The sequence below is a fragment of the Rattus norvegicus genome, chromosome 4 (assembly GCF_036323735.1).
Source record: "Rattus norvegicus strain BN/NHsdMcwi chromosome 4, GRCr8, whole genome shotgun sequence".
NCBI lineage: Eukaryota > Metazoa > Chordata > Mammalia > Rodentia > Muridae > Rattus > Rattus norvegicus.
The window spans coordinates 86,964,113-86,991,853 of NC_086022.1; the positions used below are offsets into that span (position 1 = coordinate 86,964,113).

The 27,741-nt window shown below is 40.6% G+C and overlaps 1 protein-coding gene across 4 annotated transcripts in view; it reads right to left on the reverse strand.

The window, feature by feature from the left end:
* Positions 1-27,741, reverse strand: part of Pde1c (phosphodiesterase 1C) — a 479,074-nt gene that overhangs the window by 335,039 nt on the left and 116,294 nt on the right. For all 4 annotated transcript variants that reach the window (NM_031078.2, XM_039108433.2, XM_039108432.2 and 1 more), the window contains 1 exon segment: positions 9,717-9,888. In NM_031078.2, the coding sequence (NP_112340.1) occupies positions 9,717-9,888 (172 nt within the window).

A 27,741-nucleotide genomic window follows, 5' to 3' on the forward strand; every position in this document is an offset into this window, starting at 1 on the left:
GACACCTGCAATCTGACTGAAAAAGAAAGTGACAGTTACAGTCTTCTTTCTTCCCTTCTCTGAAGAGATACCTGCCCCTTGACTGGAGGCCCCACACCAATGGAAGTGTAGCAGCTATTAAGTGACCGAAGAGAGCAAAGTTAGCTTTCTTACATTGTCCCTTATGCTGGGTGTAGTTTGAACAGGTTCCAGAATTGCCTGACATCATCAGCCAAACCTGAGACATCACCTAGGCTCCTGAGTGGGGAGTCAGCTAGTACTGCTACCATAGAAACAGCTGTAGCCAGGGCTGAAGACTGAACCATTTGGTCTAGAACCGTAGAAGAATCACAGCCAGACCTATTAATTTCATCCAAACACTTGAGCACTTTATTTCAAGAACCTAATGTTAACCAGTTGTGATGGTACATACCTATAATTCTTGTACACTCAGAAAGCTGAGGCAAGACATCAGAAACTTGAGGTCAACATAGTGAGTCCCAAGACAAACTTAGCTAATTAGCAAGACCTCATCTCAAAGCACAGAGAGGGAAAGAGAATGGGGTGGGGAGGACCTAAAGCATCGGAAGAAGAGGGAGGGGCACTGTCCATATGTGAAGCTCACAGAAGCTTCTAATGACACCCCCACCCCTTGGTTCCCAGTAAGGTAAGGCACTCTAGAGGAAGTTCTAGCCAATTAAAAAGAAACCTTGAAAGCAACATTTTCTGCACATTCTAGGGTGCTAACAAAGCTGTAACCTTGCTACCCAGGTCTCTCTCACATGGTGATCTAATCTATAAAGTATGATTTCTGTAAAGTAGCTCTCATTCCCTCATAACAAGCAAAAATAAATGTTCCATCATTTAACAAATGACATTAAAAATGTGCAACAAGAAAGGAATCTGGGTGTGATCATTGGCAAGCTGAGTGCTAAAAAGTACCTCTGTCTTGGAGGTTTCTTGGAGAGAAGGCTACCCCATGAGTTAGCTCCATTTCTGCAGCTCAAAGAGAATGTGTTCTGGTTTGAATAAGAACACACACTCTAGGCAAGGGAGTGTCAGAGACAGGTCCCCTGGCTGGAATCATGCACCCAGAATCCAGTTTTGTATATGCTGTGTGTGTGTGTGTGTGTGTGTGTGTGTGTGTGTGTGTGTGTGTGTGTGTGACATATGCCTTGGGTAATGGCAATAGTCACTCTTTCAGTATAATTTTAAACTCTCCTCTTTTATGTTGTCTTTGTTTTAATCCAATGCTTCAAAAGTCTCCTATAGGCAATAAAAGTATACAAAATTGAAGATAGTTTCAGTCTAGGGTAATATTACAGCCGATAGGAAGCAGCAAGCACCTCATATGAAAAATTAAAGTGAATATACAGCCTGGCCCTGGATTCCTAGGACCATGGTTTTGGAGCTGTGCCCAGGGTACTGAGTTGTGAATGACAGAATGATCCAGCAGAGGAACCCAGCTGGATACTTTATAAAGTGAGAATGGAACAGACAAGGGATGAATCAAGGGGATACAATGAAAGTAGCTGAAGAGACTGGGTGAAACCAGGAAAGGGAATTGACACCCTTCAAAGGAGAGAAGGAAGGATGGATGGGGACAACCCAGCTGCTGTGCAGTGTCAAAGGGACCTTCCCAAGCCCACTAAGGCGGCCTTAAGCCAAACGCTCATCAGGGTTTGGTGCAGATAAGTTCAGCATCTCTGCCATGCTCAGTACCCTTGGAACAATAGCCTTAGCCATCATCGAGCCATTTGCCCCCAACAGAACAACAGGGTCATGGTCTAAGAATGTTCCTGTAGTGAGAGATGTGACAGCTAAATTCCATGGCCATAATAGATAGACAAGGTCGTTTTTTCCAAAACTCCCAGTGCAAAGAGCAAGAAGAATGCCAGAGCAACAGTGATCGCAATCCACACATTTTCCCAACTTTAATGAGAAAATCAGTCTCAAAAGGTGTCCTGAGTAAAAGAGACCTAAATAATGCCTTCCCAGGAAAGCAACATCACTGTAAACACTTCTCTGGCCTTCAAAAGTCTCTCCCATGGGGAACCTAGACTTAAAGTTATGGGTGCACAGATGTGTGTGAACACATTCACATATTTATATATGAGTGTGTGTACATGCAGGTTACAGAAGTAGAAAGGTGGCTCTTAAGGGATGAGAGGGCAATAGAATGCACTAACTGGAGGCAGCAGAAGGAAAAGGTATTTGGTGGAGGAAAGGGAGCTAACTAGAGGAAGGGAGGACAGAGGTGGGAGAACAAAATGAGAATAAAGAAATGATACAAATGTAAAAAAGTCATCATGACCCAAGACAATGCTATAGATGAAAAAAATGTTTTGTTTTGTTTTTTTTGTTTTTGTTTTTGTTTTTGGTTTTTTTTTTTTTTTTTTTTGGTTCTTTTTTTCGGAGCTGGGGACCGAACCCAGGGCCTTGCGCTTCCTAGGTAAGCGCGAAAAAAATGTTTTAAAATCCTCAAATTCCTTCTTTCACATTCCCTCTTGGTAAACTTGAGGAAGATCCTTGGGGTTATTGAAGACCATAGAGAAACATAGAAATTCCCTACAGGCAATACTAAATGAGGAAAGTAAATGCATCTGGGAGCCCCTATAGGAGCCACACATGGTGAGAAGAGAAATCTGTGCAGCTAGACTTCCCATGAACTAACTGGCACTGACCCATGACTCATCAGGGGTGGGGTTGCAATCCCCAGGGACTCAGCCACATGCCATGCCCACCATCAACTACACTGCACACTTCCTGAAAGTAATCAAGTCAGAAACTGACTTTTTGGCAGGAGTCTCTAGTGGAAAAAATGACTGCCAGATGCCAAAACGAGGCGTTCAATGATTTAATATGGAATGGAAAACACAACCATCTAATGGCATCTGACAAGGCCATACACTCCTCCCAGGCTGAAGTGTTTTACTCCCTGGGGCTCTGCTCTTGAGAACATATGCTTAATTTCCTACGTATAGAATCTAAGAAATAAATGCCCAAATACAGACATTCTAAGTGGGAGAAGAAGCTCACCAAGCCTGTGGTGACTCTGGGAAGTAATGTCTTCCTCTTCCAAAAGCAAAGCTATACAAACCTGAGGACTCCACCTACCCTAGGAGTCACACAGTTTAAAGTAAGCAATGGAAGTGACTGGTACACAGGGTAGCTTCAGGACTTCTACTACTGCTTACAATGTTGGGTCAGTGTCCAACCTTACTCATAAAGCACATACAGGGCACATATCCTCAGGGCCCAAGAACAGAAGAAAGAGTTTGGGTATAAAGGGTCAATGTAACCTTAAACTGTGTTTGGAATTCTTGGAAAAGAAGGAATTGGAAGTTGTAAGGCTCTTTAACCTACTTGATCCTAACAATAATCTCTGAAGCCCGTGCTTCTGTTCAGAAAATGAGGTAACAGGGTAACAGGTTAAGAACAACACATTACAAATTCATGCTTGTGAAATTTCAGGCCTTACCACTGAAAAGATGGTCCTCAAACCACCCCATCTCCTGGAGACTGTTGGAAACACAGACTCACAAGCTAAATCAGGGTGTTCATTTAACAGAAATCCTCAAAGAGGCCTTTCAGACATAAAGTTTGAGGGGAAGTGCCTGAAAAAGCTCTATCCAGAAGAAGGTGAGTTGAACACATAAATCTAATCTAGAAAAATACTTCATGCCATGGAGAAGGGTAGGGTCTGCATTACAGGACATTTGGGACACCAAAGTGTATATTCACAGGTCACACTCAGACTAATACCACTAATCACATTGTCTTCATCCATTACAGTTCCAGGGACATGAATGTTATGGTGACGTGATGGTAGCTGGAAATGGTAGAGAGGTCTCCTCCTTAACAGAAGTGGGGTGGGGTGAGGGGCTACTATTTCAGTTCTTTAGCTCTATTACCTGATGATAACTTTGGACATATGGTTTGGTCTCTCAACTTCTTGACATGTACAGCCTGAATAACAATACTTACTTTGCTAAGACTTAAAGGCCTTAAGTGAGCTAGTGACTGCCTATGCCTAGCAGCAAGCAAATGACTCATCAGGCACTCATTAGGGAATGTTTACTGTTCTTCTGGGTCCTCTGGTGGACAGTACTGAGAAATTTACCCATGTTCAGGCTACCTAGACCTAGTCCATGAGCAGTGTTGCCTTTCCTGTTCCTACTTTCTCCCTCTCAAGAGTCTTGGGTTTTGAAAGCAGAATTCTCCTATTAAATACTCAACTGAGATTTTAGAGTCCAGAGTAATGTAAAGCTGAAGCCACAGCCTCACCTTTGATCCATGCAAGGGGTCCAGAAAATACTGAGCAGAAACAGGAATTGTGCCTACTGAACACATGTTGTATGCTGCATGGATTGCCTTCCTTGTGTATGCTTACTTACATTCTCATAATGACCCTGGAAAGTGAGCTTCTCTATCCTCAGTGCAAAACTTAAAAGTTAAGGCCAAATATGTAAGTGACCTACTCAATAACAGTGAGCTATTTTGAAGTTCAAAAGCTACAAATTCCCATCTTGTTCCATAGTTTTGAAGAGGATGCCCCAATTACCAGTATCACCATCCTTGAAGCATGTTTGTCTTTTTTAAAGTGCATGCTGGTTCCCATTTTACTCTACCATGGGGTAAGCTCACAGTCCGTTTAACAATCCCCGCAGATGTTGACAATACACAGCCAAGCTTAACCTGTCGAATAGCTACTCTAGACAAAACTTCAGTTGTTATGGTTAAGGCAATGAGGGTTACCACACACACACACATACATACATACATACATACATACATACATACATACATACACACACACACACAAATACATATGTGACGGGTATATTAAGTGACTTGTCTTAAAAATTTTTTAAAGTTATAGATCAAAATCTATTTTATCTTTTGATTTCCAAATATGTCTTTACATAAAATTGAAGGGAAAGGGAGAAAAAACAATGGAGAAAAAACAGAGGCTGCAAGACATGAAACAAACTCCCAGTGCTAAGTACATTGGAACTAAAATCCAATTCAGACACAACAAATACTGAACCTGTCTAGCTAGGGACCCAACACTGTCTATTCTGAGATGATGAAGACCCCAGTCCTTAGCACAAGTAAGAGCTAAACCATGGCCCTTTCCAGAGACAGCTGGGGCTTGGATTTGGACAAGAAGGAACACTGCTTCCCTTCAAGCCCTGGCATTTACTTCATAAGACTACACTGAACTGTCTGTTCCAAGACACTGAGTATCTGTCCTTCAGCATCCAGCAAAGAAGAGCAAGATGAGGGTACCAGTAGATGTACAGTTACTTAGGCCTGAGATGGCATTTACATATCTTTGCTAGCCACATGCAGTCCAGAGGGAGGAAGGGTGGTCCATTCATCTTCCAAAATCTTACTTTCTAATCCTGAATGCCGAAGTCTCACTTTCAGTGGCACATTCTGCCATTAATACGAACTGACATGACTCATGTTGACCTTTAGTGGTAATCCCAAACTGTTTGCAGGACAAGCTCAAGGTGTTAGATCTAGGAACTTATCTTGAAGCTGGATTGGAAGCTTTCAATGATCTAGCTATTTAAGGTGAGATTCCAATAAGACCTAAAGTAAGACCCTAGCTTCCCCCTAGCTACTGCCATTAATGACAGCCAACTCTCAAGTAAGCACTCCTACTAGTCTATATTTGGATTCAACCCAAATCACAGGTTCCACATTTCCAAGACAGTTTCTTTTTCTCTGCCATAGTGACATTGTTATTTTTCTATTGCTATGCCAAAACACCATGAAGAAGGCAACTCATAAAAGACAGTGTTTAATTTGGTCTATGGTCTCAGAGGGTTAGAGTCCATGATGGTGCGAAGGAAGAGCTGAGAGTTCACATATTGATCCCCAACCATGAGACTCCTAGGAATGGTATAAGTCTTTTAAAACCTCAAAATCCACCCCAAATGACACACCTCCTCCATCAAGGTCACATCTTCTAATTGTTCCCAAACAGTTCCACCAAATAGGGAACAAGTATTCAAGTCAATGAGCCCATTGAATCCATTCTCCTTCAAACCACCACAAATGACAGCATCTTTTGGGTTAGTTGTAAGCCTGAAGCAGAAATATGTCCCCTTCCTAGTGATAATTCACTCTACACACTTAGGAAAAATAAAAAAAAGCTCTTCAATGATATCACCATGTCATACCCAAAGGGGAGCTGACTTCAAAGATCTCACTTATCTATACCTTAGACTTATAATTCTACATGTGCAAGTCTGGCTACTTAGGCACAAGGGAAATTTACACAACACCGATATTGCCATAATGGTTTTTAAGTATGGCAGTGTTGTTCTTTTTCACATAATAATTACCCAGGTTTATCTTGCCCACTTGCAAGAATTATGCTTTTCTCTTTCTTCCTTTTCCTCCCTTTCTTCCTTCTTTCCTTCTTTCTGCTTCTGCTTTTCTTTTCCTTTCCTTTCTTTTCTTTTTCTTTCTTTTTTTGGTTTTTTAAGACAGGGTTTCGCTGTGTAATAGCAATGGCTGTCCTGGACTCACTTTGTAAACCAGGCTGGCCTCAAACTCACAGGGATCATCTTATCTAAGTGATTCTGAGTGCTGGGATTAAAGATGTATACCACCATACCACCATATGCTTTTCTTAAGAGGAGCAGCAGAGGTTTTATGGCAGGCCAGAATTTAATGATGGTTGTCACCCTGCATTGCCCTCTTGAAGGCACATTTTCTGACAGATAAGTGGGTCTAATGGCTCATTGTAAGTCATGTGTATCTCCTTCTGTTAGTAGAATGGAACCTAATGGCTGGTCAATCCTGATGAAAATTTGCATCCCAGTAGCCTAAATATTGCTTATCTCTAAGATGCTTAGTTGGCAGACTAATTATCTTTGCAATATTTTGGATGCATTACTCCCTTAGCTAAAATCTATTTGGTATAATGTAATGTCTTCTAAGAAAGTCTATTAGGAAATCCTCTACAATATCAATTCTATATTTTGTTTCTTCTACATTAGAGCCATTCCTGACACTATGAGGATATTTGTTATTGTAACGGTGAGCCTAGTAAAGACCAAAACACACAAACTTGTGAAACTTTTCTGAAAAGAAAAACATACTATTCATAGATATATGAACTTTTCCTATCTTTTGGAAAAGAACCATTTGAATTAAGTTATGATACTATCAAGCAGATGCTCCCTCTTTTTCCTGAAGGCATCTTGTGTGTATTTGCCTCTACCTACTTGAAAAGAGCTAGAAAAGTTCAGGGAGAGGTGGAAGTGAGCAACTGACCACTTCCTTTTGAGCATCCACTTTATTTGTACATGCCTGAGAAAAAGTGTGTGTTACCAAATGAGGCTAAGTGAAAGCAAGGGACAGCAAAAATACTGTGAAGAAGATGTGTGGATCTGGTGGGATCAGCTAATAAGTTTGTGAGATCATACATAATACCCCATCTTCCTGGCAGCTGAGGGAAAACAGAGCAGGATTAGAGATGATACTCATGTCAGCCAGCATGGAGTTTCTGTGAGGAGTCGAAGAGCCCAGAAGTCTTCCTGAGGACTTGGCATATTACTACCATTGTAGTTTGGATCTTGTTTGATAATAAGGGTTGGTAACTATATTTCATAGCTGTAGATTCCGAACAGGAGAAAAAGAAGCTAGCAATCAAAGCTATCACTCATCCTGAAACATTCAACAGTAATGACTCAACAGAGGTCTAGGGGGAATAAGTGTTGACAGTTCCTGGGCACCATGTGCTTCTTCTCAGCAAACAAGACCCCATGGGACCTCAGGTGAAAACTCCCAACTGTTCCTGTTTCCCTAAAGCTCAAAACTATGTGAATATGTGGTAGATTTTCTTCTAAGTCACAGACACTGTGAATCAACAAGTCTCAGGTTTCCAGGATACATACCCTCCAACAATCATTTATTTCTTAAAATTCATCCATAATTTCTTCCTTTCTTTGAAATTTGAAATGTCTTTTAAAAAACTAGCATTATCAACAGGGTAACCTGACACTGATTCATTACTAATTGATAAATAAAATGAGTATTTTGAGTATGTTTGACAATTTTCATGCAAAAAAGAGAAAAAATCTCACAACTGATTCTGATAGCCACAAGTAACAGCTGCACAAGTTACTTCAGCACTGCCACACCAGTCAACTACCTTTGGAAGGACAATTGCATAATAGCGCTCAGACCAAAAAAAAAAGGATTCATTAATGCCAGTGGATTTCTAGCCTCAACTGATACAAAGGCGGAATAATTGTGTCTCCTCTTCCCTTGCTTCTATGCCAACTTATACAAAGTGCCAAAAATAAGCTCTTATCTTAATAATTTATCATTTATCTCTTTCAGGAATGAAGATGTTGGCACAGGCTATAACCACCAAATCAAGTTTAAAAAAAAAAAGCCTTCGATCATTATACACTTTCTTTTTAAAAGGTCAAAGAATTATAAGAATGGGTAATGATGATGTAGATGAACACACAAATCAGACGGCCCAGTGAGAGTAACCCTTTGGTTGGCAATGATAAAGGACCGCTTTTCAGACAGAGGAACTGGTTATGGATACACTGTATATGAGGAGTCAGGCTCCAGGGCAGGATTACACAAACTAAGAGAGCCAGTCAACAGCCATACTTTCCTGCTGTCATTTGCAGAAAAATGCAGGTTCACAGAGAGAGCTTATCTTTATTTCAAAAACCTCAGGATGCAATAACTAACCCCTTTATGGGAATGAGAAAATATTTGATATTGTACTTGTCTCCCCAATGTAGCTATCACGTTGCATAAAGAAATCCAAACAAAACTCCTATCCACACTTCTGTTCAGACTCATCTATAATTCAGTCTATATAAGAACCTGCACACAATGAAATGGTTTTAACTAAGCTATTACACACTTCCTCTATGCAAAAGATAGCTCATTTAAAAATCATTTCATGGGGTCAAAGAGTTGCCTAGAGTGAAATTTATATGTTACATGGGCTATTTGGAGAATAGAACAGTTCATGGTGATCATAAGAGTAGGACCAGTTACTGTAGCAGAAAGGAAGGGAGAAACAGAAATTGGAAGAATTATGAAATCTCAATTTCTGATATAAACGGCACTGGATGTTGCAACATGTTCACACCCAGATTAACTTTGATTATAATGGATAAGAAGGTAATGGATAGAGCTGTAGTGAAAATGAAGCATACAGTTAAAAAAGAATGAAAAAGTCCTTTCCAGGGAGATACCAGACTAAGGGACCAGGAGTAGAGCAGTCAGCCATCTGGAGAACAACACAAGACTGTGTTCATTTACCTCAGTGATAGAGCTTATGTCTCTCACAAGTAGAAACCTCCCCCAAGCAAGAGACAATAAAGGCAAAGGGCTGGATGAATCCCAGTACATGAGCTTACCCAAATGCATTATTGCCCCTTGGAGCAAAAGCAGCATTCACCCAATTCAAGTTGCTGATACCACTGAGTACTGAACCTCAGCACTGAAATGCCAATACCATTTAACTACCAACAGAAATAAACCAGAGACTTGATATTTACAACATTTGGGAAAGCTACATGGGAGTCCAGTTAGGAATCATTTCAAAAATCTTTCATCATTGCTAATTCATACAGTACAGAGAAACAGTCATTTGCTGCCCCCTGAGTAGGCATCCAAACGGACTGAGATAGCTCTCAAAACCAATAAGAAGGAACAAACTGGATTCTCAGCCACCAAACCTGAAGGATGTCTTCACCAAAGCTTCTGGGCTATCCAGTTGTGGCAATTCATCTGCCAGAATTTCTTCTGGGGGTCGGGTGTCCTGGACAATTGTTGGCCGTGGCTTCTCCTTAACATTCCCAGTGAGGCCATCAATGAGGGAGTTCCACAGACAGTTCTGTGACTTAGATCCTAAGGATAAAAGAGAAACTTATAAATGAATCACAGCTTTGCCTTTATCTCGACCCAGGATATGCAAAGGCAGAACAGGAAATTTAGACATCTCTCATGCACCACCTATATCACAGGGCTCCATGAGCTAGATATTCAGCAGGCAATTTGTGGATAAATACGGGATCTTTTTATTTATATGTAGAAGACAGTCTAGCATTAGATATACAGAATTATAGTTGAACATCATGGACATTCTGTCTCAGTGCAGAGGGATCAGCTCCACATGTTGGATAGTACCACTTATATCCATGAAGATGTCTATTCAGGGATTTCTAGACACAAGTCTCCCCTGTGAGTTGAGCTTGCCAGAGACCAGGTTTTAACATGCTATTCTGAAAAGATACCCATCCAGAGAGTGCCCACCTCTAGGAATTAAAAGTCACTATCAAGCTGTCTGATTCTTCTGCAACATTAAGATTTGGGAAAAGCTAATTTACAATATTTATTTATTGACAGTCTAGTCTGAAAACACATCAGACATGTGAGCTAAGTATGAAAGATGAACATCAGGTGGAAATGATGTTTTAAGTGTACAGTTGAATTAGCCAAATGTGGTAGTTTGAATATGCTTGGCATTCTTTAAACCACCACACCAAAAGATGTTAATATCAACATGATAATGTGTGATAATATGATAAAAAATACCTTTTACCTTCAAAGAGACTGGAACTTTTTGCTGGACCCTACAGCAAGAATTAATAATTTAACTTGAGGTCACTTAAGGCTTAAGACTGACTTATTGTGTACTCAAACTGTTGTTTAATGTGTTTTTGAGGGAAATATAGCAACCAACCTTACTTGCCTTGGATTTCCCATGTAACCAACTTTTCCAACCTAAGCTAAAGCACCACTGTGATCTTAAGTTTGGTACTCGCGGGTACCCCTGTCTCAGAGAGTGCTTCATATGTGCCTATATGTCATGATAATCATTTGCTGAAAACAGAAAACAAAATGAAAACAGTCTTATATTACTAACATCCATCATAAATGCTGATTGCGACATATGAATATTGCTTGATAAACAATGATGACTATAGTACTGTTTATTATCTGGGTGTGTTTTGGTCAGTTAGAATCAGTGACTCAATCTTTTGTAAAAATTTTGAAACTATTCCTTATTCCTTCCCCAGTAGGATACTTTCTGTGCCGTTCAATTAAAGAGAGAGCAAAGCCCTTTGTTACAGACACACCCATAGGCACAATTCTTGTGTGCAAAGACACAGCCAGGAAGAGATAGATCCACAAGACAGCATTCAGGCAGGCACAGATTCAGGCTTATACAACAGACAGGCAACAACAGAAGACAGAGGGAGGGGAGACACTGAATCTGGCTTTGCTCTTGGATAAATTACGCCAAGTAGAAGTGCTTAATAATTTCTTTTCAATAATGCAACACTGACACATTATAAGTGATTCTAACTTTATTATTAATGCATTCAGACCCAAGCGCTGTCAGAACACAGCCTTGAGGATGTGACAAAGTGGTCCTTTACCTCTTCTAACTTTTCTATAACAACAAAGGATCCCTGCCAAATAAGCATGGCCAGATAAGCAGAGTTCTGGAAACTCTGTACTTTCCAGAAGCCCAATTGCATCACTTTCCTTGGCCTCCTTCCCCTGATCATCCACCAGCACCTAGGGTCACCAAACTTCCTCCTTATTGGGCTTTCATGTTCCTAATCTCTATTCACTGCCTTAATAACCATAACTTCCTAATCGCCGAGGGGACAAGTCATATGGAGTTAAATCTAAGCAACCCTTCTGCTCCAGAGATCACAGATATCATTCAGTTTGCCCAACCCTGTGCCTTCTTCCTTGATCTCACTGTTTCCTCCCACAGAAACTCAAAGCATAGCTCCTACTCACAGTACCCCCTCCTTCTGCATCTGCCCCATAATCCATTGCTTCCCCATATGGCCACACTAAGATCAGTGAGTATAAAAAAACAATTGTCTATACAGTGTCAGTTCTCTCCTAATCTGTTGACTTTTTCATTATGAGGAAATAAATAAAAACTGTTGAAACACAGTCTAGTCATGGGGTAATGGTTTTATATTTGCACCAAGAAACTATAAGGTGGCCAAGTCTTGCTTCCATAGAATTGCATTCATCTGGCTTGGCATTTAACACTCAATCCACACATAAGGAATACCTTATTTACATTTCAAATGTTATTCCCTTTCCTGGTTTCCAGGCCAACAACCCCCTAATCCCTCCCTCTCCCCTTCTATATGGGTGTTCCCCTCCCCATCCTCCCCCCATTACCGCCCTCCTCCCAAGAATCCCATTCACTGGGGATTCAGCCTTGGCAGGACCAAGGGTTTCCCCTTCCATGGGTGACCTTACTAGATTATTCATTGCTACCTATGCAGTTGGAGCCCAGGGTCAATTCATGTATAGTCTTTATGTAGTGGCTTAGTCTCTGGAAGCTCTGGTTGGTTGGCATTGTTGTTCATCCGGAGTCTCAAGCCCCTTCAGCTCTTCAGTCTTTACTCTGATTCCTTCACTGGGGCGGGGGGGTGTCCCATTTTCAGTTCAGTGATTTGCTGCTGGCATTCACATATGTATTTGCAGTATTCTGGCTGTTCTCTCAGGAGAGATCTACTTCTGGTTCCTGTCAGCCTTCTTAAAGACCCTAACCAGCCCTCTGCATCTCACCATAGAAGAAATATTGGCTTGCTATGCTTGAAGGATGGCTCTGTTATGAAGAGCAGAAAAATGCCATGCATCCAAGGGAAATTATCTCCCTGAACCTTTATCAAGGACAGTAAAAAGTTCTGTTAATAACCATCATCATCCATGACGATCCCCTTGGACTGTCCATTCAAACTACGTTTACATCATCAAGAGCACATTAGAAACAGGAAACATTCAGAATCCCCTGAAATACAGGACAGTTTTGAAGCCCTAACCATATAGCTTAATATAATCTGGATTTATTAATTAAGTCTGGTTCTATGTTAATTATATGTTAATGAAGTTCTGGTTCCAGGAGAAAGAACAAGAATAGCAGCTGCTACGTAAAGGTCTTATGATCAACTTCCTGGGCATTTTTCTCCATTCCTTCATTTTCTCATTCTAATAAATATGCATTAAATTCATCATTGACCCAGGTCCCATTCCAGACCCCAACATAAAGAGATGAATGAGGAGTTAAGGAAGTGTTGGAAATCTTCAGTGGATCCAAGTTATAGCTCCTACCAGGCATCTTTTAAATTTACTGGTGTGTCCACTCTGACCACTAGAAATAAGCAGCAATACATCATAGCTGGGGAGCAACAGGGCATGATGGAAAACCAACGAAGGTTCACCTACTCAGCTTCGGGGACCTGGAAGAGCAACAAGGAAATGTGACATGGAACATGAATCTAAGGCCAGAGCAGCACAACAGCCAATAGGAAAGAAGACTTGCAGCAGTTCAAAGACACAACGGAGCCATCCAGTGAGGCTGGAGCAGAGACAGAGGATAGCAGTCTAGAGGAAAATCCAAAGGCTTGCTAGGGGAATTTATTAAGTTCCTTGAATAAAATGGTTAAAACCATGGTAGTCTATCTCTTTTTTTCCAGAGAGGAGACTGGTACACTGCAAGACAGGACTAGAGGAAGGTCCCCATGAATTCATACAAAGTGAGGTATGTTATTTTTAAGCAAAATAGCAAAGTTTTATGTGGACAAGTGACTAATTCTTAAGTATTAAAAACTATTAAAATACAGATTCATTTGCAAGCATTAGGGAATTCATAATGTCTTTCTATCATTGGTGAATCAAAAGGATCCTAAAATACAAGCCACCCTGTAAAAGTGTCCCAGGGGGAGATGCAAATGGTGTCTCCCGAAACTGCACCAGCAGATAAGGACACAATGACACATTTAAGGGCAGAGAGAGCAAAGTCAATAAATAGGACTCATTTAACTTTCATCAGCAACTCCCAGATCACCTGCCTTCCTCTTTTAAGGGGAAAAAAAACAATGCATGCAATTCCTTGCTTTGCATTGTAATTCTGCCCCAATTAATTATAACTGGAAATTCCTGAGACTATCCTGAGACCACTTTCATTCCTTTAAACTTCACCTTTCCCTCCTTTCTCCTCTTCATCTCTTCCTCCTGCTGAAAGGTGACAATAGTATTTGAGCTGCAGCAGCCATCTTGTTAGCATGAGGTGATAGGCATTAGGACAAAAACCTACATCTTGCAAAGGTAGTTGGGGAAAAAAATCAAGTAGAAGGAGTTAATTAGGTTCAGATGATAAAGAAGCACTATTAAGAAAAAATCTAGTCTTTGAAATTAATAGAGTTTTGTGGATGTCCTATGCAGCTCACCCAACCCAGGTCATCACCACTCTCATTATCTTGAATGTATTTTATACCCTGAAATTAAAGATAACAGATGGGGAATATGATTTTTGCCTACAGAAAAAACAAGAACCTTATCAAATGCAATACAACTAATTACTTTCTTGCAGATACTGACAAGTCTTGACAGTTTTATGATTATTAAGCAAATTCATTTCTGCTCTCCTGCTGGTCTTAATTATCTGTGTGCCTTAGGACTTGCTGTGCTGGATACCTACCCTGTCACTATGACAAGATACCTGATGGAAAACACTTAAGGTAGGAAAGATTTATTTTGGCTTATGGTTTTTGTTGCATTCATCCATCACAGTAGAGAAGTCATGAACAAAGGAACTTACATCATGAGAGACAGGAAGAAGGGAAAATGAAATATAGGAGGAGATCAGGGCAAGATATAGCTCCCAGTTACATAGCCCTAATGGCCAATTCCTCCAACAAGGGCCCACCATCCTTCGCATGCCCCATAATGTCACCAAATTGTCTATCAGGAGATTTATTACTTCCAGTCCTTTAGTTGTTCCTGGAAGCATTCCACAGCCACACACAGAGTATATTTGACTCATGTCTGAGACATCCATCAACCTGATCAAGTTGACAATCAAGACGAAGATCATGTCTTCCAAATAACTAGAATGCTTTCCTGGATTATTTAGCAATTAAACTCACTGACACACATTCAATATACATTTATGTGTGTTTAAAGAAATTAGCCTTAAAGTTTAGAACAGAGGCTGAAGGAACGCCTATTCAGAGCCTGCCCCACAGGTGGCCCATACATATACAGCCACCAAACTAGATAAGATGGATGAAGCAAAGAAGTGCAGGCTGACAGGAACCAGATGTAGATCTCTCCTGAGAGACAGCCAGAATACAACAAATACATAGGCGAATGCCAGCAGCAAACCACTGAACTGAGAATAGGACCCCCATTGAAGGAATCAGAGAAAGGACTGGAAGAGCTTAAAGGGGCTTGAGACACCATATGAACAACAACGCCAACCAACCAGAGCTTCCAGGGACTAAGCCACTACCCAAAGACTATACATGGACTGACCCTGGGCTCCAATTTCATAGGTAGCAATGAATAGCCTAGTAAGAGCACCAGTGAAAGGGGAAGCCACTGGCCCTGCCAAGACTGAACCCGCAGTGAACGGGATTTTTGGGGGGATGTTGGCCTGGAAACCAGGAAAGGGAATAACATTTGAAATGTAAATAAGAAATACCTAATTTGGGCTGGAGAGATGGCTCAGCCGTTAAAGGCTAGGCTCACAACCAAAAATATAAGAAATACCTAATTTAATAAAGATGAAAAAAAAAGAAATTAGCCTTTAGAAACGTCAAAGGAGCCAAGCTATCCAAATTTTACCAATGGCTAAAATCTGCTGCCCTCTCGTGAGGAATTCTGTTACAATTAGGCTACTACCACCTACCAGCCACTTGAATTGCCTGCAGTGTATTCATATTCTAGATATCTATGCAATTGAGCAATGTTGCCAGTAGAAATAACTCTATATGCTGATAAGGATATATTTAATTGGAGTGATATGAATACAATTTAAATTTTATTCAATAAGAAACAAAAAGAAATTTAAAAAGGATCAAAATCTATGAAATACAGTAAGGGGAGGACCAAGCATGGCCAAGTACATCACAGGAGACACAGTTATAGGAGAAGCTGATATAGCCAGATGCAGTAGGATTCCAGCACAGAATCCCACCTCATACAAAGAATAAGGTCTTTGGGGTCCACTCACATATGCCTATGGGATGTTTCCCACAGAACCAGAGAAGCTCTAGTGTAGAAATGGGGCCTTGGGGCAGCATCCAAATCTTGAATTGCTTCAGTGTGTAACTTAGGTCCAGTTTCCATTTAGAAACAGGTGGGGGGAGAACAGTTTATTAGGCAGTGCTCCCAGGAAGCGGCAGAAGGCAGTGAGAATAAATCATGGATTCAGGATGAAGCAAAGACACAAGACACGGATGCCTCAGGGAGTGGCCATCACTGTCAACAGGTTTGTTGTACTTTTCTTTTTTTTTTTTCCTTTCTTTCTTTTTTTTTTTTTTTTTTTTGGTTCTTTTTTTCGGAGCTGGGGACCGAACCCAGGGCCTTGGGCTTCCTAGGCAAGCACTCTACCACTGAGCTAAATCCCCAACCCCTGTTGTACTTTTCAAAACCAGTATTTGAATCTCTGCCCTGTATTCATGTATTAGACACGCGTCTTCCAGTCAACTCAATAATATCTCTGAGCTGCCCTATCTTAGTCTCCTGCCTCACTTGTCACCTAAACCTGAAAGTTCCTATCTGAGGTGTACTTTTCAAATAAAAGCCAAGACATTTGGACATTCCCCATTTTAGTTTCACATAATCAGGGTGATTGTTATCTAGACCTAGTCAAAGGTCAGATACTGAACAACTAGAAGCATCTCTGATACTCCAGGATCCAGACCAATCTAAGCCTGTTTATCCTGCCTCACCCATCCCTTCTCAGGAAAGCCACAATGAAGTTCTTGTCCACACAGACTTGTATCTTCTGCCACATGACCAATCCCAGTACTTCCCATGTGGCCCCAGTATGAGACCCCCTCCTTTCTTCTTATGGTATCTGTGTACCTAACTGGGTTTTCAAGATCGCTCTTCTAATGACCTCTTGAGTAAAACAACAATATAAATAAATGTGCCAAAAATAGGGCAAGTAGGGCTGGATTCTAGAAAGATCTTCAGAAAAGTTGTGGTTAATATTCTGAATTAACCGTCAGAGATGGTTTCTGGGAGCTTCCCAAGCAGGGGCATCAGACAGTTCCTCCATGAGTCAAGAACTCCTAGAGGAAAACTGGAAGAAAAGTTCCAGCAGAAGTTCACAACAGGCCCCACTAGAAGCAAAGCCAGGCCTAGTACATAGAGTGTACACAGTTTTGCATCCTGAAATACAGCCAGAACCCCCACCCACCCACCCCACCCCAGTTATTCTGCTCTTCCCTAGGAGCACATTGGGTCAGTCTCTGCACTGCCTCATCCCAGCTCCATCTGGTGAGAATCATTTGGCCAACTCCGAGAAAGTGGAATCGAACTGCTCCCCTGCTCCCCTGTCACCAATATGGGCAGAATAGTCTCCAGAGGGTACTGGCTGGAAAGTCTTCTCTGACAAAATGAAAACTAAAACTTCCCCCACTCCAATTTATTTTAGGCTGACTTGAAAGCATGAAATGCTCCTGACTAAATTGAGACAAAAATGCAGAAACAAAATCACGTGAGTCTTTTCCAATAATATCAAAAGCCCCGTGAGGGAGATCACAGGTAAACTAAGCCTTCAGGATACCAAAAATAGTGTGGCTCAGGTGCAGGAAGCAAGCAGCTCCACTGTGCTCACTCCATCTCATCTGTTCCTCCTGCTCCAAAACCCAGCTCTGTGCTCCTCTGCCTTCTTCCCAGTTCAGTACCCGTCCATTCTCCTGCTCTCTCCTCTGTGTCCCTGCCATATCCCTTTCTCTTACTTCACAATGACGACTTCATGTATCCTATAACCCTTCCAGATGGTCTGTAAATCCACTTGACTCGTAAGCTCCATTAGCAGTTATCTGTGCCTTAAGCACAGCAGGAGAAGAAGCAGTCAGGTTCCAATGTGTCACCATCCAGTGCTCCCTATGAGCTGGGAAGTGCTATGATACCTGATGGGAACTGCCTTAGCGACCATCGGACCAATGCTTCTTCAAAACTCTGTTGAACACTAGCATGTTATGTCTCCAAAAATTGAACAACCTGGATCATAGAGTTGGAGGTGGAGAACCCGACCATTTTAACCCAATATTTTCACTTTCCTCATCCTGGGATCTGTGAAATACATCAGAGTTTACACTTTCACAAAAGAGAAAACACAAATACATGACATAGATCAAGAAGAATGGTCCATGCTTCAGAGAGTATTTTACAAGGAGAACAAGAGTCACTGGGGAGATCTTTGTCTCAGGCCTCAAGGAAGCAGTTTGTAGCTTTAGAGAAGGGAACTCAGCTATGTGGAGAAGGAACCATGCAGGGTAAGTTTAATGGACTGAGAAAAGACAAGGGCAAAAGACAAGCAAATGAGAAGAATCTAAATCAGGGGTAGCCTCAGATTCACTTTGTAGTGTGCCTAACAGAGGTATCCTAATAAACTGTCTGCAGGAGGAGCCCTGGATAACACAGTGACTCTGTTTCATTCTGACAAGTCACTTATCAGCTTGGGTCTGAGTAAAAATGTATACAATCTGTTGGCACATGCTAAATATTTAGAGTATTGCAAAAACACAAAGTAGAGAGGAAATGTAATTCTCTAGAAAGAAAAGGAAAAATACCTAGGTGGTTCCCAAAGTGAAAATGAAAAATGTCTATGTGGTTTCCAAAGCATATGATCTTGTATCCATCCTCTTCCTGATGAAGTTCCTCTGTGGAACTTTACTCACTAAAACTGAAGGGATGGTACAGAAAGCAGAAAAAAGAGCAAACTGAAAGATGTGAGCCCTGACTGTACCAAATCCTACGGCTCTCTCTAGAAGCCTGTAACACCTGTAAAATCTCCCCAGAAAATCCCCTTTTGAGCTTTTTTAAAAAATCAATGTAAGTAAGTTTATAAAGAAAGGTACTTCTTTATAGCATATGTGTATTTTATTCCCATTGGCCTGCCTCACTGCTGGCTCCCTGTCCCCACCTCCCTACTCACCAGTCACCTTCCCTCTGCTGCATATTCCAGCATTCCATTCCCTCCCTGCACTAGCCCTCTCCCTTAAGATCTCTCCATCCCCTCCTATGTTCTTTCATGACTCCTCCGTGCCACATGCACAAATGTACACATACTAAAATCGAGGATCCACATAAGTCAGAAACGTGTAGACTTGGTCTTCCAGTCTTAATTACTTTTGTTTCTTATAATGGCTTCTAGTTTTATCCATCTTTTGAAAATGTGAAGATTTCATTTTTCTTACATTGGCATAAGATCACAATGTGTATCTGCACCACACTATACATTTCTTGATTGATAGACATCTAAGGTGGTTCTATTTTTCACCTACTGTGAATCCTGCAGCAATCAACAGGGATACACAAATATCTCTGTAGGGAACACAGGTGCTGTGAAAGAGGGAATTGGGGAAATGGGACATTAACTGGGGAGGGGGAAAGTGAGGAAGGAGGTAAACAGCACTCATACATGAAATTCTTTAAAAAGTAAGAAGTTAAAAGAAATGTCTCTGTGGCAGACTGTAGTCTTTTCGGTATATAACCAGAAGAAGTCATACATAGGGTTATTTTTCATTTTTTATGTAACATCTATATTAATTTCTATGAGCTGCAAAAGTTCAATTTCCTCCCAGTATGTATGCCTCCTCTTTTCCCACATTCTTGCCAGCATCTTCTGTCACTTGTTTCCCTGATACCAACAATTCTTATGGAGATGATATGGGATCTCAAAGCAGGTTGACTGCGTCTCCCCAAAAGCTAGGGATGTGGAACACTTTTTTAGGTATTTGTTGGCCAGTTGTATCTTCTCTTTTGAAAACTGTCTCTCCAGGTTAATATCGCATTTACTTACTGGAAGTTTTTCCCCCCTGATATTTAATTTAGGCAGTTCTTTGTGTACTTTAGATATTAACCCACTATCTGACATTTAGTGGACAAATATTTTGTAGGCTGTTTTTCACAACAGTTTTTTTTCTGTATAAAATCATTTTAATTTTACTTAATTCCATTTGTCAAGTCCTTATAGCTGACCTTTAGCTACTTTATGGTTTCTTCTTTCTTCCACTCTTCTCTGCCTCTTTTTGTTCATGCTTTCAACCCTCTAACGCTAGATAAGAGAGGAAAAACGAGAGGAAAAGAAAGAGATCCCTGACTAAAGTCAGGGGTCAAAGATGTTACCCTTTGACTACTTCCTGCTGATGAAGGGTGTTGAGTTCTTTGAGGCAAGTGTGATCTTCACCAACAAAATAACTAATTTCTTCTTGTTATTGTTCCTTCTTTGCCCATGACTACTTGGCAAACCATGACCAACAACAACCAACAACAATCAACCAATACCGCCCGCCCCCCAGGTCCTAGCATTTATATTCCCTCTGAAAAGTCCCCAGAATTCCAAACATCACACAATCACAGAAACTATCAGTGGGTGACAAAACTCATGCCCCCTCCAGAGCATGAGGCAAATCATAGTCAGCTGCTATGGACAATCGGAAGTAGCTCCATATCCCATATCTGATATTAAAATAAAATCATATTCTTATAATATAACTGAGGTTTTCAAAAGGAAAAAAAATTCCAAAATTGTCACTCTATATCCTGGAATCACTTCCTGTGCTATTGGCATCTTTTTTAGAATATCCTTGCCCAGTTCTATATCTTGAAGTTTTGTTTATTTATTTGTTTGTTGTATATGTTCGCTGCTAATTTCAAACTTTAAGGCTTATATCAAGGCCATTGGACTATTTGGAACAGATTTTTAGTGAAATGAGAGATCTATCCAGTTTTATCAACACTACATTTTAAAGAAGCTTTTACTTACGGAAGTATGTTTCTGACACTTTTGTCAAAAAATAGGCAGCAAGAAGATGTTATGTTCTTCAGACACAGGACTCAGGGGACCCTGAGCTGGACCTGACCTAAAGCCCACTCCCTGAAGGCACCAGAAGGAATCGTGCAAGCTTCCAAAGGAGGGATGCAAACAACATGCTACCCAGTTGTGGTACCTGTAAACCACAAAACTAGCATGGTAGAATCACCCTACCATGCAGTAGTGGCACACATACCTTGGGGGAAAACAACTGTTCTCTAATTGGACTTAAGATCCACTCAACAAGAGGGAAACCGTGAGACCGGATAAACAGTTCTCTGCACCCAAATCCCATGGGAGGGAGAGCTAACCCTTCAGAGAGGCAGACAAGCCTGGGAAACCAGAAGAGACTGCACTCTGCACAAATTTCTGACGAGGAAAACACCAAACGCCATCTAGAACCCTGGTGCACTGAAGCTCCCGGAAACGGCGGCACAGATCTTCCTGGTTGCTGCCGCCGCAGAGAGCTCATAGGCAGCACCCCACTAGCAAACTTGAGCCTCAGGACCACAGGTAAGACCAACTTTTTTGCTGCAAGTGACCTGCCTGGTGAACTCAAGACACAGGCCCACAGGAACAGCTGAAGACCTGTAGATAGGAAAAACTACACGCCCGAAAGCAGAACACTCTGTCCCCATAACTGGCTGAAAGAAAACAGGAAAACAGGTCTACACCACTCCTGACACACAGGCTTATAGGACAGTCTAGCCACTGTCAGAAATAACAGAACAAAGTAACACTAGAGATAATCTGATGGCGAGAGGCAAGAGCAGGAACCCAAGCAACAGAAACCAAGACTACATGGCATCATCGGAGCCCTATTCTCCCACCAAAGCAAACACAGAATATCCAAACACACCAGAAAAGCAAGATCTAGTTTCAAAATCATATTTGATCATGATGCTGGAGGACTTCAAGAAAGACGTGAAGAACTCCATTAGAGAACAAGTAGAAGCATACAGAGAGGAATCGCAAAAATCCCTGAAAGAATTCCAGGAAAACATAAATAAACAATTGGAAGCCCATAGAGAGGAGTCACAAAAATCTCTGAAAGAATTCCAGGAAAACACAATCAAACAGTTGAGGGAATTAAAAATGGAAATAGAAGCAATCAAGAAAGAACACATGGAAACAACCCTGGATATAGAAAACCAAAAGAAGAGACAGGAGCTGTAGATATGAGCTTCACCAACAGAATACAAGAGATGGAAGAGAGAATCTCAGGAGCAGAAGATTCCATAGAAATCATTGACTCAACTGTCAAAGATAATGTAAAGCAGAAAAAGCTACTGGTCCAAAACATACAGGAAATCCAGGACTCAATGAGAAGATCGAACCTAAGGATAATAGGTATAGAAGAGAGTGAAGACTCCCAATTCAAAGGACCAGTAAATATCTTCAACAAAATCATAGAAGAAAACTTCCCTAACCTAAAAAAAGATATACCCATAGGCATACAAGAAGCCTACAGAACTCCAAATAGATTGGACCAGAAAAGAAACACCTCCCATCACATAATAGTCAAAACACCAAACGCACAAAATAAAGAAAGAATATTAAAAGCAGTAAGGGAAAAAGGTCAAGTAACATATAAAGGCAGACCTATCAGAATCACACCAGACTTTTCGCCAGAAACTATGAAAGCCAGAAGATCCTGGACAGAGGTCATACAGACCCTAAGAGAACACAAATGCCAGCCCAGGTTACTATATCCTGCAAAACTCTCAATTAACATAGATGGAGAAACCAAGATATTCCATGACAAAACCAAATTTACACAATATCGTTCTACAAATCCAGCACTACAAACGATAATAAATGGTAAAGCCCAACATAAGGAGGCAAGCAATACCCTAGAAGAAGCAAGAAACTAATCATCTTGGGAACAAAACAAAGAGAAGAAAAGCACACAAACATAACCTCATATCCAAATATGAATATAACAGGAAGCAATAATCACTATTCCTTAATATCTCTCAACATCAATGGCCTCAACTCCCCAATAAAAAGACATAGATTAACAAACTGGATATGCAACGAGGACCCTACATTCTGCTGCCTACAGGAAACACACCTCAGAGACAAAGACAGACACTACCTCAGAGTGAAAGGCTGGAAAACAACTTTCCAAGCAAATTGTCAGGAGAAGCAAGCTGGAGTAGCCATTCTAATATCAAATAAAATCAATTTTCAACTAAAATTCATCAAAAAAGATAAGGAAGGACACTTCATATTCATCAAAGGAAAAATCCACCAAGATGAACTCTCAATCCTAAATATCTATGCCCCAAATACAAGGGCACCTACATACATAAAAGGAACCTTACTAAAGCTCAAAACACACATTTCACCTCACACAATAATAGTAGGAGATTTCAACACCCCACTCTCATCAATGGACAGATCATGGAAACAGAAATTAAACAAAGACGTAGACAGACTAAGAGAAGTAATGAGGCAAATGGACTTAACAGATATTTATAGAACATTCTATCCTAAAGCAAAAGGATATACCTTCTTCTCAGCTCCTCATGGTACTTTCTCCAAAACTGACCATATAATTGGTCAAAAAACGGGCCTCAACAGGTACAGAAAGATAGAAATAATCCCATTCGTGCTATCAGACCACCAAGGCTTAAAACTGGTCTTCAATAATAATAAGGGAAGAATGCCCACCTATACGTGGAAATTGAACAATGCTCTACTCAATGATAACCTGGTCAAGGAAAAAATAAAGAAAGAAATTAAAGACTTTTTAGAATTTAATGAAAATGAAGGTACAATATACCCAAACTTATGGGACACAATGAATGCTGTGCTAAGAGGAAAACTCATAGCGCTGAGTGCCTGCAGAAAGAAACAGGAAAGAGCATATGTCAGCAGCTTGACAGCACACCTAAAAGCTCTAGAACAAAAAGAAGCAAATACACCCAGGAGGAGTAGAAGTCAGGAAATAATCAAACTCAGAGCTGAAATCAACCAAGTAGAAATAAAAGGACCATAGAAAGAATCAACAGAACCAAAAGTTGGTTCTTTGAGAAAAATCAACAAGATAGATAAACCCTTAGCCAGACTAATGAGAGGACACAGAGAGTGTGTCCAAATTAACAAAATCAGAAATGAAAAGGGAGACATAACTACAGATTCAGAGGAAATTCAAAAAATCATCAGATCTTACTATAAAAGCCTATATTCAACAAAACTTGAAAATCTACAGGAAATGGACAAATTCCTAGACAGATACCAGGTACCGAAGTTAAATCAGGAACAGATAAACCAGTTAAACAACCCCATAACTCCTAAGGAAATAGAAGCAGTCATTAAAGGTCTCTCAACCAAAAAGAGCCCAGGTCCAGACGGGTTTAGTGCAGAATTCTATCAGACCTTCATAGAAGACCTCATACCAATATTATCCAAACTATTCCACAAAATTGAAACAGATGGAGCACTACCGAATTCCTTCTATGAAGCCACAATTACTCTTATACCTAAACCACACAAAGACCCAACAAAGAAAGAGAACTTCAGACCAATTTCCCTTATGAATATCGACGCAAAAATACTCAATAAAATTCTGGCAAACCGAATTCAAGAGCACATCAAAACAATCATCCACCATGATCAAGTAGGCTTCATCCCAGGCATGCAGGGATGGTTTAATATACGGAAAACCATCAACGTGATCCATTATATAAACAAACTGAAAGAACAAAACCACATGATCATTTCATTAGATGCTGAGAAAGCATTTGACAATATTCAACACCCCTTCATGATAAAAGTCCTGGAAAGAATAGGAATTCAAGGCCCATACCTAAACATAGTAAAAGCCATACACAGCAAACCAGTTGCTAACATTAAACTAAATGGAGAGAAACTTGAAGCAATCCCACTAAAATCAGGGACTAGACAAGGCTGCCCACTCTCTCCCTACTTATTCAATATAGTTCTTGAAGTTCTAGCCAGAGCAATCAGACAACAAAAGGAGGTCAAGGGGATACAGATCGGAAAAGAAGAAGTCAAAATATCACTATTTGCAGGTGATATGATAGTATATTTAAGTGATCCCAAAAGTTCCACCAGAGAACTACTAAAGCTGATAAACAACTTCAGCAAAGTGGCTGGGTATAAAATTAACTCAAATAAATCAGTAGCCTTCCTCTACACAAAAGAGAAACAAGCCAAGAAAGAAATTAGCGAAATGACACCCTTTATAATAGTCCCAAATAATGTAAAGTACCTCAGTGTGACTTTAACCAAGCAAGTAAAAGATCTGTACAATAAGAACTTCAAGGCTCTGAAGAAAGAAATTGAAGAAGACCTCAGAAGATAGAAAGATCTCCCATGCTCATGGATTGACAGGATTAATACAGTAAAAATGGCCATTTTACCAAAAGCAATCTACAGATTCAATGCAATCCCCATCAAAATACCAATCCAATTCTTCAAAGAGTTAGACAGAACAATTTGCAAATTCATCTGGAATAACAAAAAACCCAGAATAGCTAAAACTATCCTCAACAATAAAAGGACTTCAGGGGGAATCACTAACCCTGAACTCAAGCAGTATTACAGAGCAATAGTGATAAAAACTGCATGGTTTTGGTACAGAGACAGACAGATAGACCAATGGAACAGAATTGAAGACTCAGAAATGAACCCACACACCTATGGGCACTTGATTTTTGACAAAGGAGCCAAAACCATCAAATGGAAAAAAGACAGCATTTTCAGCAAATGGTGCTGGTTCAACTGGAGGTCAACATGTAGAAGAATGCAGATCGATCCATCCTTATCACCCTGTACAAAGCTTAGGTCCAAGTGGATCAAGGACCTCCACATCAAACCAGATACACTCAAACTAATAGAAGAAAAACTAGGGCAGCATCTGGAACACATAGGCACTGGAAAAAAATTCCTTAACAAAACACCAATGGCTTATGCTCTAAGATCAAGAATCGACAAATGGGATCTCATAAAACTGCAAAGCTTCTGAAAGGCAAAGGACACTGTGGTTAGGACAAAATAGCAACCAACAGATTGGGAAAAGATCTTTACCAATCCTACAACAGATAGAGGCCTTATATCCAAAATATAGAAAGAACTCAATAAGTTAGACCACAGGGAGACAAATAACCCTATTAAAAATTGGGGTTCAGAGCTAAACAAAGAATTCACAGCTGAGGAATGCCGAATGGCTGAGAAACACCTAAAGAAATGTTCAACATCTTTAGTCATAAGGGAAATGCACATCAATACAACCCTGAGATTTCACCTCACACCAGTGAGAATGGCTAAGTTCAAAAACTCAGGTGACAGCAGATGCTGGCGAGGATGCAGAGAAAGAGGAACACTCCTCCATTGTTGGTGGGATTGCAGACTGGTAAAACCATTCTGGAAATCAGTCTGGAGCTTTCTCAGAAAATTGGACATTGAACTGCCTGAGGATCCAGCTATACCTCTCTTGGGCATATACCCACAAGATGCCCCAACATATAAAAAAGACACGTGCTCCACTATGTTCATCGCAGCCTTATTTATAATAGTCAAAGCTGGAAAGAACCCAGATGCCCTTCAACAGAGGAATGGATACAGAAAATGTGGTACATCTACACAATGGAATATTACTCAGCTATCAAAAACAATGACTTTATGAAATTTGTAGGCAAATGGTAGGAACTGGAAAATATCATCCTGAGTGAGGTAACCCAATCACAGAAAAACACACATGGTATGCATTCATTGATAAGTGGCTATTAGCCCAAATGCTTGAATTACCCTAGATGCCTAGAACAAATGAAACTCAAGACGGATGATCAAAATGTGAATGCTTCACTCCTTCTTTAAAAGGGGAATAAGAATACCCGTGGCAGGGAATAGAGAGGCAAAGATTAAAACAGAGACAGAAGGAACACCCATTCAGAGCTTGCCCCACATGTGGCCCACACATATACAGCCGTCCAATTAGACAAGTTAGATGAAGCAAAGAAGTGCAGGCCGACAGGAGCCGGATATAGATCTCTCCTGAGAGACACAGCCAGTATACAGCAAATACAGAGGCGAATGCCAGCAGCAAACCACTGAACTGAGATTAGGACCCCCGTTGAAGGAATCAGAGAAAGAACTGGAAGAGCTTGAAGGGGATCGAGACCCCATATGTACAACAATGCCAAGCAACCAGAGCTTCCAGGGACTAAGCCACTACCTAAAGACTATACATGGACTGACCGTGGACTCTGACCTCATAGGTAGCAATGAATATCCTAGTAAGAGCACCAGTGGAAGGGGAAGCCCTGGGTCCTGCTAAGACTGAACCCCCAGTGATCTAGATTGTTGGGGGGAGGTCGGCAATGGGGGGAGGATGGGGAGGGGAACACCCATAAAGAAGGGGAGGGGGAGGGATTAGGGGGATGTTTGCCCGGAAACCTGGAAAGGGAATAACACTCGAAATGTATATAAGAAATACTCAAGTTAATAAAAAAAATTAAAATAAAATAAAAACAAATAGGTGTTACCTTAATCATCACGTTCATCAAGTTTTATGAACATTCTTCAATGTTATTATCTGGAACGACTTCAATAAAGAAATATAAAAGATGCAAATCAATTTTCCATAATAAAGTTAAACTATTCCATTCATTCCTTCATTCCAACAAAGGCACAGATTGACGGGCTCTCTCTGATACCAGGGACAGATGGTATTTACATATAGGTATAGAGAGTAGAAAAGCATGCCTTCCTAAGAATTTCTGGGCATTTTCTGCTGCTGCTTACTGTCTGTTAATTTCACTGAATATAATGTTTAATGAAGAGTCTCTACAGATATGTACTTACAGGGCATTTTAGAACAATCATTGGTTCTGGAAGGTAGCTGTGGTTATATC